Raw genomic sequence first — 17,871 nt, forward strand, 5'->3', positions numbered from 1 at the left:
TACAGAATCTAATTCTCTCACTTCCTGATGTCATTTTACATAAAGGAAGCGTTGCATGGTTACCTCCACGTAGTTTTTTATGGGTAACGCAAAGAACCATGCAAAATAGTGAAGATATTTTTTTCCTCTGTATCTCTAAAATAACGACGACTTCATAAGATTTTTCCGTGTGAACACCAGATAAATACCAGTACCAAATTAACTCGGGCGAAGCCGGGTATATCAGCTAGTATACACACACACATACATACATACATACATACATATATATACAAAACACACACACATATACACGCGCGCGCGAGCACCCACAGACACACCCACAGACACAGACACAGACACACACCCACATATACATACACACACCCGCATATACATACAGCATAGAAGTGCAAAGGTATATAATATGAAAGTTAATGCAACTCAGTATTCTTTGGGAGCTGATTCATAATTTGTGATCTATAGGAATGAAAGTCATACATAGAAAGGATGAGGCATATTTATCAAGGTTTGTAAACCACGATTTACATTTTTTTTTTCTTTTTAAAACTGCTCTGACACTTTAAGTGGGCAGAGATAGGCCAAATAGGCATGGCCTCATGGACCTGTCAGTAAATTATACCTGAAATTTATGCCAGTTTACAGCTGTCATAGACGTTCTGCCCAATGCAACAAATGTATTCAGAGGCTTGCGCTTCTAAATACAATTGTTGAACTTAGAGCAGTGCCAACTTTACTTAGAGTGGTATTTTATACACTGCTCTGTAAATTTGCTCTGATATACTTGCAATTACAAACTGAGTGGATTTTTTCGGAAAATTAAAAAAAAAAATGCTTTTATTTGTAGAGTAAAGTGAGAGTAACATGTAAATATAGTGCCAACAAAATGACAAGATAATGAAAGAAGAAAAATCAGACATTACTTTTGTTGTGCATTTTTATCCCATTAACCCATGTAGCAAAGACCTTTTTTATGTGCATATGTTACCTGCGTTTGCGATCCACATGTATTAAGAACCAATGCTTTTTAATGGCAGCGGTCATATGCTCAATATTGACCTGCGCACAAAAATGTACAGCGGTAGTTATAGGGCAGCGGATTTTAAACCGCAGGTAACTGCGACATACGTATTTTTTGGATATGAAACTCCTGGATGCTGTCAGATCCAGGGGTTTCACCTTCTGCTTAATGGGGCCGGCGGCAGCAGCGCAGACGCCATTGAGAACATACAGTGAAGATCGCGATCCTCTGGCATAGCTGTAGCACAGGAGCGCAATGTTCTCCCATTGAATTCAATGGAGCCGCGCTACAGCCGGCTCCATTGAAAGCAATGGGCTGCCGGCAAACCCTGCAGTGATTTTCGGTGAAGAGCTTTAAATAAAAGCCCTTCCCTGAAAATCATCCCTAAAATGTGTAAAAAATAAAAAAAATGTACATACTCACCTCTGTGTAGCTGCCGGGGCTCAGGCGCATCCAGCTGGGTCTTCTCCCTGCACTGCTCAGAAGTGCTTTCAGCAAGCTGTGATTTAAAATCCCCGCCTGCTGAAAGGGCTGCCTCTGATTGGCTGAGCACTGTGACCAATCAGAGGCAGCACTTAGCTATTGAATGACAACTGAAAGCATCCGCCTGTAAAAACACTTCAGAGCAGTGCAGAGAGAAGACCCAGCTGGATGCGCCTGAGCCCCGGCTGCTGCAGAGAGGTGAGTATGTATATATATATGTATATTTTTTTTTACACATTTTAGGTATTATTTTCAGGGAACGGCTTATACTTAAAACCCTTCCCTAAAAATCATTGCAGGGCTTGCCGGCAGCCCATTGCTTTCAATGGAGCCGGCTGTAGTGCCAGCACCCTTGAATTCAATGGGAGAACATCCTGCTTATCGTGCTTCATCTCCGCGTGGAGTCCCATTGTCACTGGACACTGTCGCAATGCTTTCACAGCGTTCAGTGATGAGGGGACTCTCCGTGGAGATAAAGAAATTCTCTGCCATAGATGTCACAGCTGTGGCAGAGTGCAATGTTCTCTGTATGTCAGTGGGGTCGCCCCTGGTGCCATCGGCCCTACTGACCAAAGGTGAAACGCCTGGATGTAACATCCAGGGGTTTCACATTCAACGGATAGTGGGTAGCGCACTTTATGTGCGCAAAAACGCGACCAAGTGCGTTTTTTCTGTGTGACATCTGCTTCGGTCACGCAAATTGTTTTAGGAATGCGTTTTTGCGCACATAAATTCGCCCGTCTAACTGAGCCCTTAGGGGGAAAACATAAAGCTCTTTGGACATGATATCTATAATTAATCAGTTCAGCTTTTCCTGATATGCACATTAATTAAATTAAACACAATGACATCGCTCTGCGTATTATAAAAATAGCAGTGTTCGAAAATGTCTTCTTAGGTACAGGAATATTTGTAACCTGACAAGTTGAAGCCGTTAGAAGTCTTCATCTTAAAAGTTCCTGAATTTATTCTCCTTTGGCAAACATTTATGATGGTTATTTTATTTTTTTGGGAGGCATCCATCGATCTGGATTTCTGCTGGCCATCCGCTATATCGGTTATTGCCATCAGAGTGGATAATCTGTAAGAAAAACAAGTATTTAAATCATGGAAACATTAATGGGGAATTTATTTTATTAAACCCTTTAAGGATGTGGCCTAGTTTGATACCTAGAGAAGCAATGATTTTTGGCGATATACATCTTCACTTTTTCTTTTTCCATCCATATAGCCGTATATTTGTGTGGTGAGCTGTCGTTTTTATTGGTATCATTTTGTGGTACATATACTGTACTGCATAACTTATATTAATTCGGGGAGAAGGGGTCCATAGGGTGAAGAAGCACCAATTTTCCCATTTCTCTTAAGATGTTCACTATGAGGTATAAATGACATGGTAACTTTTTCTGCGGATCAGTAGGATTATTATGATCCAAAAATATTTTGTAGCATTTTCTCCTTTTTTGGAAAATATGTTTTTCACGTCGGTGCATTTATATGCCAATTTTTTGTAAGGGCTCAATTTTTGCATGACAAGCTGTAGTTTTTACTGTTACAATTTTGGGTTATATATGGCTTCTTTCATCATTTTTATTTTGCTTTTTGGAGATGAAATGAACAAAAAATGCATTAATGCTCAGTTTTTTCAGCTTTTTTTAATAACATTTTCTGTATATAAATTAAAATCACAGAACATGGAAATATAAACAGACAAAAATAAATCACTGAAAGCAGCCATATGCATACTGATATATCTTATACAAGAGGGAGGGAAAAAACCACAACCCCCAATATGCAGGCAGCCACACTGCTCTATGGAGGAGCATTTGCTCAACAAAGAGCCAGTGGCCAGAAATACTATGAGAGCACCCTACTTTGAGAATTGACTCACGGAAAAAATGTGGTGGCACCTATAGATTAGTGCCAGCCGGCTGTGATTAGGGGCTAGTGACCAAAATGAAGGTCAATGACTCATAGTTAGAGATGAGCGAGCACCAAAATGCTCGGGTGCTCGTTACTCGAGCGACCCCTGGTTAAACAACCACTACTTCTCTTAAGGCCATTGATACTCATCCGCTGTAGTTTCTTCCTTACAGCATCACTACCCTGTAAAACATCTATTTTTTCCATATATGTGGGCTACTGCTTTGTAAACAATTTATCTTTTAAGGATCACATGGTCCATAATTTACTATTGTCCATCTCATGTTAGGGACGGTCTTTCAGTACAGATCCTACGTCTCTGAGTGTCTCTGTTGCCATAGCAAAGTGTGCATTGTAGCCGGCATTAGGCTGCTGACAGCGGGGTAGGGATCTGGAATTGGCTCCTCCCCCACACATGACAGGTGTCACATGATCGCATAGGATCGCAGTCATAGCAAAGTGTGCATTGTAGCCGGCATTAGGCTGCTGACAGCGGGGCAGGGATCCGTAATTGGCTCCTCCCCCACATGTGACAGGTGTCACATGATCGTATAGGATCGCAGGCACATCAGCGCCGGCCGGCATAATACTCTGTTCACAGCAGGGCATCTATCTGCACCGGGCTCCGCCCCGACGAGATGTCATGTTATTATACACGAATAGCTGTGTTTGCAGACTGTTTAAAAGTGGGGCATGGTACCGTAATTGGCTTCTCCCCTACACATGACGCACGGTCACGTGACCACACGCCGACGTGATGACGTCATCGGCGGCTGTCATCCGATCTGCATAGTGGCAATCTTTGCAATCGGGCTTTTCATCATTTAGCTGCAATCGCCGCTAGCCCGCTTTTATCATCTAACTCAGACACTGTCTGAACATTGTTTTTCTTTATGCCTCATGCCCTCCATAACAATGGGAGACTGGATCCTTCCAAGGGGGCGGATTTCTTAATTACCCCTGCGTAGACATTGGTTAATGGGAACACACCCCCAGTGGGTAGTGTACCATTCAGCCTCTTTAAATAGACACAGTCACTCATAGACCACATTAGCCTCCAGTCTACCATCCAGACTGGAGGTGCTGCTGCATATCTCGGTCTCTCCTATCCTACCTTCTTGTTATTTTGCTCTACTGGTGCCAGCATAGGTTACCCGTCTTTTTGCTAGTAGACTAGCCGAGATTTTTTGGTCATATACCAACCTATTTAGGTTTTACTGTTGAACCACTATTTTATGGTTCAGCTGACCATTTACCTACACTACCATCTCCTTTAGGTGTATGGCTTTGGTGTTGCCTTCTCACCACTTAGGAAGGAGTGGGCAACGGGTGCACAGTCTGAAGGCCACTAGAAGGTTATTATCGGGCCATCTGCCTAGAACTGGTGCATACCTCTTGTCCTTAGACTACGGCAGCCCTATACTCATATATTGCTACGGGTTATTTTACCCACTTTTGGCATGACAATTTTTCCACTATAAGGTACCTGATGAGTCAGTTCTTGACAGAAATAACATTTGTGAACCAATTAATCCGTGTTGTCCGGTTTATCTGGATAACAGGCATATGAGTCATCTACCTTACTTCTGGCATCATTCCAGAACTATAATTTTCATTGCCAAAACTATGAGTAGAGATGAGCGAACGTACTCGTTCGAGTATTAGCGTGTTCGAGATGCTCGTTACTAGAGACGAGCCCCATGCGATGTTCGAGTTACTTTCACTTTCATCTCTGAGACGTTTGCGTGCTTTTCTGGCCAATAGAAAGACAGGGAAGGCATTACAACTTCCCCCTGCGACGTTCAAGCCCTATACCACCCCCCTGCAGTGAGTGGCTGGCGAGATCAGGTGTCACCCGAGTATATAAATCGGCCCCTCCCGCAGCTCGCCACAGATGCATTCTGACATAGTTCAGGGAAAGTGCTGTCTTGCTGGAGTTGCTATAGGGAGAGTGTTAGGAGTTATTTTAGGCTTCAAGAACCCAAACGGTCCTTTTTAGGGCCACATCTAACCGTGTGCAGTAAAGTGGAGGCTGCTTTTTGCAGTGTTGCACTTTTTTTTTTTTTGTATATCGGCCGTGCAGAGCATTGCGTCCTGCAGTAATTTTACATTGTCCAGGGCCAGTAGTGGTGAGGCAGGGACAGAAGACATATTTAGTGTATATAGGCAGTGGGCCTTTCCAAAAACATTTGAGAAAAAAAATCTATTTGGGCTGCCTGTGACCGTCCTCAGTGTACTGGGTCTCTGCTGGGGGTAGTTGTCCTAATTCATACGCAGCCAGCTAAGTGTTACAGCAGGCTTGCGCAAAATTCTTTCCTGGCTCTGCTGTGCGTTCCGTAAGCGAAGTCAGCCTCCAACCACAGGCCAATAAGCGGCACATTTAATTACAGCGTTCTGTTTCTGCACTACTGGTAATACAGCATGCTGAGGGGTAGGGGTAGGCCTAGAGGACGTGGACGCGGGCGAGGACGCGGAGGCCCAAGTCAGGGTGTGGGCACAGGCCGAGCCAGTGTGGTGGCCAGGGGTAGAGGCAGGGCCAGACCGAATAATCCACCAACTGTTTCCCAAAGTGCCATGCCACCCTGCAGAGGCCAAGGTGCTCTAAGGTGTGGCAGTTTTTCACAGAGACGCCTGACGACCGACGAACAGTGGTGTGCAACCTTTGTCGCGCCAAGATCAGCTGGGGAGCCACCACCACCAGCATGCGCAGGCATATGATGGCCAAGCACCCCACAAGGTGGGAGGAAGGCCGTTCACCGCCTCCGGTTTGCACCACTGCCCCTCCCCCTGTGCCCCAACCTGCCACTGAGATCCAACCCACACCCTCACCTCCGCTGTCCTCAGCCCCATCCAGCAATGTCTCTCAGCGCAGCGTCCAGACGTGGCTAGCGCAACTGTTTGCCCGCAAGCGCAAGTACGCCGCCATGCACCCGCACGCTCAAGCGTTAAACGTGCACATAGCCAAATTGATCAGCCTGGAGATGCTGCCGTATAGGCTTGTGGAAACTGAGGCTTTCAAAAGCATGATGGCGGCGGCGGCCCCGCGCTACTCGGTTCCCAGTCGCCACTACATTTCCCGATGTGCCGTCCCAGCCCTGCACGACCACGTCTCCCGCAACATTGTACGCACCCTCACCAACGCGGTTACTGCCAAGGTCCACTTAACAACGGACATGTGGACAAGCACAGGCGGGCAGGGCCACTATATCTCCCTGACGGCACATTGGGTGAATTTAGTGGAGGCTGGGACAGAGTCAGAGCCTGGGACCGCTCACGTCCTACCCACCCCCAGAATTGCAGGCCCCAGCTCGGTGCTGGTATCTGCGGCGGTGTATGCTTCCTCCACTAAACCACTCTCCTCCTCCTCCAACGCAACCTCTGTCTCGCAATCAAGATGTGTCAGCCGCAGCAGCACGTCGCCAGCAGTCGGTGTCGCGCAGCGTGGCAGCACAGCGGTGGGCAAGCGTCAGCAGGCCGTGCTGAAACTACTCAGCTTAGGAGAGAAGAGGCACATGGCCCACGAACTGCTGCAGGGTCTGACAGAGCAGACCGACCGCTGGCTTTCGCCGCTGAGCATCCAACCGGGCATGGTCGTGTGTGACAATGGCTGTAACCTGGTGGCGGCTCTGCAGCTCGGCAGCCTCACGCACGTGCCATGCCTGGCCCATGTCTTTAATTTGGTGGTTCAGCGCTTTCTGAAAAGCTACCCACACTTGTCATACCTGCTCGGAAAGGTGCGCCGGGTCAGCGCACATTTCCGCAACTCCAAGATGGACGCTGCCACCCTGCAGACCCTGCAACATCGGTTTAATCTGCCAGTGCACTGACTGCTGTGCGACGTGCCCACAAGGTGGAACTCTACGCTCCACATGTTGGCCAGACTCTATGAGCAGCGTAGAGCTATAGTGGAATACCAACTCCAACATGGGCGGCGTAGTGGGAGTCAGCCTCCTCAATTCTTTACAGAAGAGTGGGCCTGGGTGGCAGACATCTGCCAGGTCCTTGGAAACTTTGAGGAGTCTACCCAGATGGTGAGCGGGGATGCTGCAATCATTAGCGTCACCATTCCTCTGCTATGCCTCTTGAGAAGTTCCCTGCAAAGCATAAAGGCAGACGCTTTGCGCTCGGAAACGGAGGCGGGGGAAGACAGTATGTCGCTGGATAGTCAGAGCACCCTCATGTCTATATCTCAGCGCGTTGAGGAGGAGGGGGAGGAGCATGAGGAGGAGGAGGAAGAGACGGCTTGGCCCACTGCTGAGGGTACCCATGCTGCTTGCCTGTCATCCTTTCAGCGTGTATGGCCTGAGGAGGAGGAGGATCCTGAAAGTGATCTTCCTAGTGAGGACAGCCATGTGTTGCGTACAGGTACCCTTGCACACATGGCTGACTTCATGTTAGGATGCCTTTCTCAAGACCCTCGCGTTACACGCATTCTGGCCACTACGGATTACTGGGTGTACACACTGCTTGACCCACGGTATAAGGAGAACCTTTCCACTCTCATACCCAAAGAGGAAAGGGGTTCGAGAGTGATGCTATACCACAGGACCCTGGCGGACAAACTGATGGTAACATTCCCATCCGACAGCGCTAGTGGCAGAAGGTGCAGTTCCGAGGGCCAGGTAGCAGGGGAGGCGCAGAGATCAGGCAGCATGTACAGCGCAGGCAGGGGAACATTCTCCAAGGCCTTTGCCAGCTTTATGGCTCCCCAGCAAGACTGTGTCACCGCTCCCCAGTCAAGGCTGAGTCGGCAGGAGCACTGTAAAAGGATGGTGAGGGAGTACGTAGCCGATCGCACGACCGTCCTCGATGACGCCTCTGCCCCCTACAACTACTGGGTGTCGAAGCTGGACACGTGGCCTGAACTCGCGCTGTATACCCTGGAGGTGCTTGCTTGCCCTGCGGCTAGCGTCTTGTCAGAGAGGGTGTTTAGTGCGGCTGGGGGAATCATCACGGATAAGCGTACCCGCCTGTCAACCGACAGTGCCGACAGGCTTACACTCATCAAGATGAACAAAGCCTGGATTTCCCCAGACTTCTCTTCTCCACCAGCGGACAGCAGCGATACCTAAGCAATACGTAGGCTGCACCCGCGGATGGAAGCATCGTTCTCTATCACCATCAAAAACGGGGACCTTTTTGCTTCATCAATCTGTGTATTCTATTCATCCTCCTCCTCCTGCTCCTCCTCCTGAAACCTGACGTAATCACGCCGAACGGGCAATTTTTCTTTGGCCCACAAGGCTCAGTCATATAATTTTTGTAAACAATTTTTATACGTTTCAATGCTCATTAAAGCGTTGAAACTTGCACCTGAACCAATTTTTATTTTAACTGGGCTGCCTCCAGGCCTAGTTACCAATTAAGCCACATTAACCAAAGCGATTAATGGGTTTCACCTGCCCTCTTGGTTGGGCATGGGTAATTTTTCTGAGGTACATTAGTACTGTTGGTACACCAATTTTTTTGGGCCCTCGCCTACAGTGTAATCCAATAAATTTTTTGCCCACCTGCATTAAAGCTGACGTTACATCAGCTGTGCTGGGCACTGCACTGGGATATATTTATGTACCGCCAGTGGCTTCCTGGGACCCACCCATGCTGTCGGTCCACATGGACTTCCCATTAGGGAGATGTACGTGCCTGTGTATACTTATAAAAAACTCGAGCCTGACTGGGGCATGTAGTTTGGGCCGAAGCCCACCTGCATTTAATCTGACGTTAGCTCTGCTGTCCAGGGCACTGCAATGGGATACATTTATGTACAGCCGGTGGGTTCCAGGGAGTCACCCATGCTGTGGGTGCACACGGAATTCCCATTGCGGAGTTGTACCTGCCTGTGACTATTTATAAAAAAACGCAGTCTGACTGGGGCATGCAGACACCTTGACAGAATGAATAGTGTGTGGCACATAGGTTCCCCATTGCTATGCCCACGTGTAAAGCTCCTGATGGCGGTGGCACAGGATTATATTTCTCATTGCTTCTGTACAGCATTGTAGGCTATCATCCCGCCCATTTTAAAGAGGGTCGCTGCCTAGCCGTGCCAACCCTCTGCAGTGTGTGCCTGCGGTTCCTCCTCATGGCAGACGCACTTATAAATAGACATGAGTGTGGCGTGGCATGAGGGCAGCTGAAGGCTGCGCAGGGACACTTTGGTGTGGGGTCGTGCGTGGGGGGGGGGGGGCTGGGCAGCATGTAACCCAGGAGAAGTGGCAGCGGAGTGTCATGCAGGCAGTGATTGTGCTTTGTTGGAGGTAGTGTGGTGCTTAGCTAAGGTATGCATTGCTAATGAGGGCTTTTCAGAAGTAAAAATTGTTGGGGGGGGGGGCACTCTTGCCGCTATTGTGGCTTAATAGTGGGACCTGGGAACTTGAGATGCAGCCCAACATGTAGCCCCTCGCCTGCCCTATCCGTTGCTGTGTCGTTCCCATCACTTTCTTGAATTGCCCAGATTTTCACAAATGGAAACCTTAGCGAGCATCGGCGATATACAAAAATGCTCGAGTCGCCCATTGACTTCAATGGGGTTCGTTACTCGAAAACGAACCCTCGAGCATCGCGAAAATTTCGTCTCGAGTAACGAGCACCCGAGCATTTTGGTGCTCGCTCATCTCTAACTATGAGTCATTGACCTTCATTTTGGTCACTAGCCCCTAATCACGGCCGGCTGGCACTAATCTATAGGTGCCACCACATTTTTTCCGTGAGTCAATTCTCAAAGTAGGGTGCTCTCATAGTATTTCTGGCCACTGGCTCTTTGTTGATCTTATTTTTGTTTTGTATGTGTATTTGTGTATGTGATATCGTGTCAGCGAGGCACCTCGAGTTTTTAAATATTATGTATTAAAAGTTACGTTTTAAGGAATACACACAGTGAATATTTCCAAAAGAATTTTTTTCCTCCCGTATTCCTCTGTCTCGGTGATTCCTATTTATACACTATAGTTTATAGATAAAGCGGTTTTTGCAATAGCTGTCCACATACTTCAAGTCTAGGGTTTTTTGCAATAATTTATTCATGCCAACCTAAACAAAACAATTCATTCAAAAGTCAATCCACACACTGCCACAGTAAAAAAATGACTATTTCTGCACACTAATTATATATATCCCACCTAGAGATTCTTTCAAAAGCTAATCCACATACTTGAGCAATACCAATGTTCTTTTTTCACATATACACAGGCCCATCTGAGCAAACAATAGTCCACTTATCTTTATGTGTAAACACTACCAAACGACCCAGCGAACTGGCACAAATTTCAGCACTCATCATTTGAAACCAAAAAACACTGTTGAGTCATTCATTCGTTCAAACGACAAGCGTTGAGTTTAAATGGGCCTTTAGCCTGAACAAAGCCAATAGATGACTATTCTTTGCTTTTCACTTAAATATTATCTATTGTTCTCTGCCATCAGCCATTTGAGTGTAAATCAATAAAATAATGGACAAGAATGCAGACTATCTATAAGCAGAGAGATGGTGAGGGAACACTTAGCTAAGTGAAATGAATTCAAGTCTCAAGGTCCAGATGAATAACTTCCTAGGATACTAAAGGGAGCGGTGGAGGTAATTGCTGAACCACTCGCCATAATCTTTGAAAATTCCTGGAGGACAGGAGCAGTCACAGAAAATTGGAAAAGGGTAAATGTTGTCCCTATCTTCAAAAAAGGCAAGAAGGTGGATCCAGGAAACTACAGGCCTGTGAGCCTGACTTCTACACCGGGAAAGATCTTTGAACAAATTATTAAACAGCATGTATGCAGGTACTTGGATGAAAATGGAGTAATTAACCAGAGCCAGCATGGCTTTGTAGCAAACAAGTCATGCCAGACGTATCTAATTTCCTTCTATGATAATATCACTGACTGAGTTGACCATACTTATTGAAAAAATGACCAAATATGGGATTGACAAGGCAACTGTTAGGTGGATTCACAACTGGCTGAGTGATCGTACTCAAAGAGTGGTCATAAATGGCTGCACATCCAAGTGGAAAAATGTATCAAGTGGGGTACCACAAGGCTCTGTCCTAGGCCCATTGTTGGTCAATGTTGTTATAAATGATCTGGAGAAGGGAATTCATGGGAAACTGATCAAATATGCTGATGACACAAAGCTAGGAGGGATAGCTAACACTAGGGAAGAAAGAGAGAGGATTCAAAAAGATCTAGAAAAGCTTGCACAGTGCGCAGCGACTAATAGAATGGTATTTAAGAAGGAGAAATGCAAAGTGCTACATCTGGGCTAGAAAAATGAAAAGAAAAAACGCATACAGAATGGGAGGAATTGAGCTAAGCAGCAGCAGATGTGAAAAAGACTTGGGTATACTAATAGATCATAGACTGAACATGAGTCAACAATGTGATGCAGCAGCCAAAAAGGCAAATACAATTCAGGGATGTATTAAGAGAATCACAGAGTCTAGATCACATGAGGTCATTATTCCCCTCTACTGTTCCTTAGTCAGACCTCATCTGGAATACTGTGTCCAGTTCTGGGCACCCCACTTTAAAAAAGACGTAGACAAACTGGAGCAAGTTCAGAGAAGAGATACCAAGATGGTAAGCGGTCTGCAAATCATGTCCTATGAAGAACGGTTAAAGGATCTGGGAATGTTTAGCTTGCAAAAAAGAAGGCCGATACAAAAATCTGAAGGGTTGTCACACTGCAGAGGGATCAGCCATATTATTATTTGCACAAGGAAAGACTAGAAGCAATGGGATAAAACTGAAAGGGAGGAGACACAGATTAGATATTAGAAAAAACTATCTGACGGTGAGGGGGATCAATGAGTGGAACAGGTTGCCATGGAAGGTGGGGAGTTCTCCTTCAATGGAAGTTTTCAGAGGCTGGACAAATATCTATCTTGGATGATTTAGTAAATCCTGCACTGAGCCGGGGGGTTGGACCCGATGACCCTGGAGGTCCCTTCCAACTCTACCATTCTATGATTCTAAGTCTGTATAAAATACCTTCTATTGCGCAGCATTATGTGGTGCATTTTACCTTTTCTCTTTCAATGTTATTAGGGATTGGGACTCCTTTAGCAGTCAGTAAAACCCATTGTGAGCGGAATTTCAGATTTCGAACTTCTTTACTGCCAAGGTCTTCAAAAACCTTCTTGGCAGCTTCGTTTAATCTGCAGACACAAAAATATGATTAATCTTATCACTGTACATTATACTGAATGAGTGAAATGTGAGAAACTGCAACAATTGATTTTAACACATAGCCTGCTAAAATCTTCATGTGTACCACTTGCTGTGGCACTGAAGAAGTCAGAGAAAAACTGGAGGGTTGGTGGGGCATGTGCCCTTCATGCTTGGGGGATGTGGAGGCTATCGATCAGAGAACTCTCTCCTCGACCACCTACAGTCTGGCTTCCGACCCCAACACTCGACAGAAACTGCCCTTACAAAGGTATCCAACAATCGAGGGGGGCGACTACTCCCTACTGATCCTCCTCGACCTCTCCGCAGCATTTGACACTGTTGACCACAAACTGCTCCTCAGTATGCTTCGCTCCATCGGCCTAAAGGACACTGCTCTCTCCTGGTTTTCCTCCTACCTATCTGGCCGCACTTTTAGTGTCTCCTTTGCTGGCTCTAACTCTCCTCCTCTTCCTCTTGCTGTTGGAGTACCCCAGGGCTCGGTCCTCGGCCCCCTCCTTTTTTCTATCTACACAGCCCCTATTGGACAAACCATCAGGAGATTTGGCCTCCAATACCACCTGTATGCTGATGACACCCAGCTATACACCTCTTCCCGTGACATCTCTGCACCTTTCCTCCAAAACATCACCGACTGTCTGTCCGCTGTCTCTAACACTATGTCCTCTCTCTACCTAAAACTAAACCTCTCTAAAACTGACCTGCTGGTGTTTCCACCCTCCACTAACCGACCTCATCCTGACATCTCCATCTCAGGGTGTGGCGCCACCATAACTCCTAGACAACATGCCCGCTGCCTTGGGGTCATATTCGACTCTGATCTATCATTTACCCCCTACATCCAATCTGTTTCCCGAACATGTCAGCTGCACCTCAAGAACATTGCAAGAATCCACTCTTTTCTCACCGTGGACACTCTAAAAACACTTACTGTTGCCCTCATCCACTCTCGGCTTGATTATTGCAACTCGTTGCTGATTGGCCTCCCCTGCACCAGACTCTACCCCCTCCAATCCATCCTGAATGCAGCAGCCAGGCTCATCTTCCTGTCCAACCGCTACTCAGACGCCTGTGCCCTGGGCCAATCACTGCACTGGCTGCCCGTTAAATACAGAATTCAATTTAAACTTGCTACCTTTATCCACAAAGCCCTCCACAGCGCAGCACCACCCTATATTGCCTCCCTCATCTCAATCCATCACCCAGCCTGGGCTCTCCACTCTGCTAACGAAACTAGACTGCGCACCCCTCTAATTCGAACTTCTCATTCCCGCCTCCAAGACTTCTCCAGAGCAGCACTGGTCCTCTGGAACGCACTACCAAAGGATACACAGGCAATCCAGGACTCGAAAAACTTCAGGCGTGCTCTAAAAATGCACCTCTTCAGGGAGGCATACCGGATTCCTTAAACAAATTCCTCTGTATGCCGCCTGATAACATGCTCCCTGACCTACTGACTGCAATCCCTGCTCGCCATCATAAACCGCTCCTGCAGTTATAACGATTCTGCCGTCACACGGCTAAAGGTCTGACCATTATTTATGTGTATAGCATTCCTCACTGTCCACCCCACCATACCGTGCACATCTCCAGCCCCTTCACCTTCTGTATCACCCCATTATCTGTAGTATGTAAGCTCCTTGGAGCAGGACCCTCACCTCTATTGACCCTCACCTTGACTAATGCAGCTGAAAAAATTAATTGGGACCACCACAAAGTTTCCTGTACTGTGTTCTTATCTTAAGATATGTCCTGCCAAAACTCACTAACGAGCATCAGAGGATGTATCTCAAGGCTACGCATATGGGGAGAGAAGGACACTTTTGATAAGAAACTGATGTATTAAGAAACTTGCCGGAACCCAATGATCACACAGAATTCAATAGGTTGGGTTTCTTGTGATTGCTAGGGCTTCTTCAGACAAGTGTGTTTTTGTATACAGTAAAATCCTGTAGCTTAGCGGAGACATTAGAACCCATTGATTTCACTAGGTTCATTCTCACATCTTTCTTTTGTGACCGAGGTACCTGCTCTATTTTATGTATATTTGTACACCAAAGAGCCCCACAGAGGGAGATGTGGAAATACGCACACCTGCATGCAGGGGTATGCGTTAAATGCTGCACATACCTGCTATCACTGGCACCTTGTTAGGCTAATTTGCTATCTAAATCAAGGCAGGGTGAACCCCTGCATGCGCAAAATACACTCATTCACTGCAGAAAAAAAATTGTACAGGAGCGAGCATATTGCGAAACCCGCTTGTCTGAAGGAGTCCTTAGGTTGTGTTTGCAGCAATATTCAAGCCTCAAAGCATCCGCATTCACTTCCATTAGTGTGCAATGTCTTAAGGCTCTCCAATCTTTGACAATGCAACCTGTATCAAAGTCACAGTGTAACCCTTGCCTAATCTTATAATGAAAAATTCAGTAACTTTCTAATATAGTTCAATATCTCTACTTGTAATTGCGAAATGGAAATATTCTTGTTTAGGGCTTTTACCCACTAGAGGGTTTTTTTCTTGCGCTACAAGAGCGAGTGAAAACACTCACCTCGCAGTGCAAGACAAACGCAGCGATATCGCTCAGTGTTTTCAATGGAGCCAGCGGCAGCAGCGCTAGCCCCATTGAAAACATAGGAAGTATATCGCTGACTTCTGCCACAGCTGTGGCAGAAGTCAGCGATATTATATCATTGCTTTCAATGGGGTTGGCGCTGCTGCTTATAATGGTATCCAGTTTGAAGGATTATCTGTAGATACATTTTATCTGCACAGACATTATAACAAACTGTCAGGGCAGTGAAGAGATTTGTGCTGTTGGCACTATACAAATAAAGATTATTATTATTCTATCATAGAGGATGAATACAATTGTAACAAACCCTCAACTGTGAGAAGTATTAGGTCCATACAGGTTTTTTTAAGTCTCTGGATTTAAACAAGAATGTGCCCATCCACCAAGGGTAAGCAAAGATGTTGAACATTGTGAGAAATGAAAACATAAAGTATATTAAAAAGTTGCTGAACTTTTCATGGCTTTGTTCACATGAAATAGCAAAGCCTCTTTTTAAAATTGCATATATTTGTTATGTCCTTTACATCCAGTCTTGTAATGCCCTCCACTCCTCTGTAATCTATCTATCTATATATATATATATATAAAGCTGAAAGCCCTCACTGACTGACTGACTCACTGACTCGCCAAAAGTTCTCCAACTTCTTGATGTCGTAGAAACATGAAATTTGGCGCAAGCATAGATTATCTCCAAAATAGGAAAAGAAATTGGGTCCCAACTCGATTATTCAATTCTAGCGCAAAAGAATTGGCGTCGAAATTTAACGTACATAATCTAAATCACTCACTTCCCAATGTCATAGAAACGGGAAATTTGGCACGAGCATTGATTATGTCATAAATGGGAAAAGCTAATAGGTCCCAACTCCATCAATCAATTCTATGCGCAAAAGAATTGGCGTCAAAATTTTACGTACATAATCTAAATCTCTCACTTCCCAATGTCATAGAAACGTGAAATTTGGCAGGAGCATTGATTATGTCATAAATAGGAAAAGCTAATGGGTCCCAACTCCATTATTCAATTCTATGCGCAAAAGAATTAGCGTCCAAATTTTACGCGCGGAATGTAATTTTCTCACTTTCCGGTGTCATAGAAATGGGAAATTTGGCACGAGCATTGATTGTCATAAGTAGGAAAAGCTAATGGGTCCCAACTCGATTATTCAATTCTAAGTGCAAAAGAATTAGCGTCCAAATTTTACGTACGGAATCTAATTCTCTCACTTCCTGATGTCATCTATATATATATAAAAATGAATGTATGTCTGTCTGTCTGTTTGACCTTTATGCGCTACTACACCATTCATCCAATCGCCATGAAACTTTGGGAAGCTGTTGAGTACACTCCTGGGAAGATTATAGGCATAGTACATCTATTCTATGATAAATGGCACGCAAGACAATTGCTGGATATTGAGAATGCTGAGGTAAAATGAAAACTGTGCTGTGATTGGTTGCTATTTCTTATACTACTGAGGTTACATGAAAGCTGTCCTGTGATTGGTTGCTATATATTATACCGCTGAGGTAAAATGAATGCTGCGCTGTGATTGGTTGCTATTTTTTATATTGCTGAGGCAGAATAAAAGTTGCGCTGTGATTGGTTGTTATTTCTCTTGCTGCTGAGGTAACATGAAAGCTGCACTGTGATTGGTTGTTATATATTATACTGCTGAGGTAACATGAAAGCTGCGCTGTGATTGGGTGTTATATAAAATTTATATAAATTTATATAAAATTTATATATATATAAAATTGAATGTATGTCTGTATGCGTGCGTGTCTGTTTGTCCTTTATGCGCTACTACGCTATTCATCCGATCGCCATGAAACTTTGGGAAGTTGTTGAGTACACTCCTGGGAAGATTATAGGCATAGTACATTTATGCTACGATAAATGGCGCGCATGCGTGCGTCATTGACAGTTACGACCCCCCCCACATAGATCGTTCGATTTCCATCATTGCAACTAATTCTCTCACTTCCCGATGTTGTAGAAACATGAAATTTGGCAGGAGCATTGATTATGTCATTAATAGTAAAAGTTAATGGGTCCCAACTTGATTATTCAATTGTAAGCGCCAAAGAATTAGCGTCCAAATTTTACGTACGAAATCTAATTTTCTCGCTTCCCAATGTCATAGAAACTTGAAATTTGGCACGAGCATTGATTATGTCATAAATAGGAAAAGTTATTGGGTCCCAACTCGATTAATTTAATTCTAAGCGCCAAAGAATTAGCATCCAAATTTTACGTACGGAATCTAATTTTCTCGCTTCCCAATGTCATAGAAACTTGAAATTTGGCACGAGCATTGATTATGTCATAAATAGGAAAAGTTAATGGGTCCCAACTCGATTATTCAATTGTAAGCACCAAAGAATTAGCGTCCAAATTTTACGTACGGAATCTATTTCTCTCACTTTCCAATGTCATAGGAAGTTGAAATTTGGCACGAGCATGGATTATGTCATAAATAGGAAAAGTTAATGGGTCCCAACTCGATTATTCAATTCTAAGTGCCAAAGAATTAGCGTCCAAATTTTACGTACGGAATCTAATTTTCTCGCTTCCCAATGTCATAGAAACTTGAAATTTCTTCCCAATGTCATAGAAACTTGAAATTTGGCACAAGCATTGATTATGTCATAAATAGGAAAAGTTAATGGGTCCCAACTCGATTATTC

General features: G+C 45.1%; 1 protein-coding gene across 2 annotated transcripts in view; it reads right to left on the reverse strand.

The window, feature by feature from the left end:
• Positions 1-819: 819 nt before the first annotated feature.
• Positions 820-17,871, reverse strand: part of FAM3B (FAM3 metabolism regulating signaling molecule B) — a 79,815-nt gene continuing 62,763 nt past the window's right edge. For both annotated transcript variants that reach the window (XM_066598946.1, XM_066598947.1), the window contains exons 7-8: positions 12,441-12,573; positions 820-2,585 (exon numbers count right to left, since the gene is read on the reverse strand). In XM_066598946.1, coding sequence (XP_066455043.1) covers positions 2,505-2,585; positions 12,441-12,573 — 214 coding nt within the window. In that variant the 3' untranslated portion in view covers positions 820-2,504. The remainder of the gene's footprint in view (positions 2,586-12,440; positions 12,574-17,871) is intronic.

Source organism: Eleutherodactylus coqui, chromosome 4, assembly GCF_035609145.1.
Source record: "Eleutherodactylus coqui strain aEleCoq1 chromosome 4, aEleCoq1.hap1, whole genome shotgun sequence".
In the NCBI taxonomy this organism is placed as follows: domain Eukaryota; kingdom Metazoa; phylum Chordata; class Amphibia; order Anura; family Eleutherodactylidae; genus Eleutherodactylus; species Eleutherodactylus coqui.